This window comes from Nanorana parkeri, unplaced genomic scaffold (assembly GCF_000935625.1).
Source record: "Nanorana parkeri isolate BGI_ZX_2015 unplaced genomic scaffold, ASM93562v1 scaffold1279, whole genome shotgun sequence".
Lineage (NCBI taxonomy): Eukaryota > Metazoa > Chordata > Amphibia > Anura > Dicroglossidae > Nanorana > Nanorana parkeri.
Window position 1 is genome coordinate 363,760 of NW_017307547.1, and position 543 is coordinate 364,302.

At 55.6% G+C, this 543-nt stretch overlaps 1 protein-coding gene across 1 annotated transcript in view; it reads right to left on the minus strand.

Annotated features, from left to right (window-relative positions):
* Nucleotides 1-543, minus strand: part of PREX1 (phosphatidylinositol-3,4,5-trisphosphate dependent Rac exchange factor 1) — a 138,555-nt gene that overhangs the window by 78,625 nt on the left and 59,387 nt on the right. Inside the window, exon 11 of the mRNA XM_018569036.1 lies at nt 97-246. Coding sequence (XP_018424538.1) covers nt 97-246 — 150 coding nt within the window. The remainder of the gene's footprint in view (nt 1-96; nt 247-543) is intronic.

Genomic DNA, 543 nt, shown 5'->3' on the forward strand with positions numbered 1-543 from the left:
TCCATACCACGGCTTTCCATCTGTCCATAGGAGAAGTATTGTTCAGCGCCGGTGCTTAGTGCACGCCGGGTCAGCTGACCGCACGTTTGTACTCACTCTCTCGCTGCTCGCGCTCCCTCAGGACGGCGTCCATCCACTTCTGCTTGTCCTCGGCGGTCTTGGCCATGCAGACGAACCATTTGTTCTTGGCGGTGTTGTGGATCTTCCAGCCGTTGGTGACCGTGTAACCGTTACTGTGATAGTCCGCTGTAGAAGAGACGACGCCATAGGTGAGCCGGAGACGCACTCCACCTACCCCATAGATCCTATATGACGGAGCCAAAGATTTCCAGGAGTGCGGGAGGGGAATAGGAATGCATTCCATGTGCCTATTGAGGAGATTGTCTTCACTTCCTGTTCCAGTAACAAGGAGTCAGAGGAACAGGAAATGATGGTGAATCTCTTCCATGGGGGCAGAAACAAGAACAATAACCCACTTTGTACTACGGAGGGGCACTGCAGGCGGGAGGGGCTGCGGAGGGGCACTGCAGGCGGGAGGGGCTG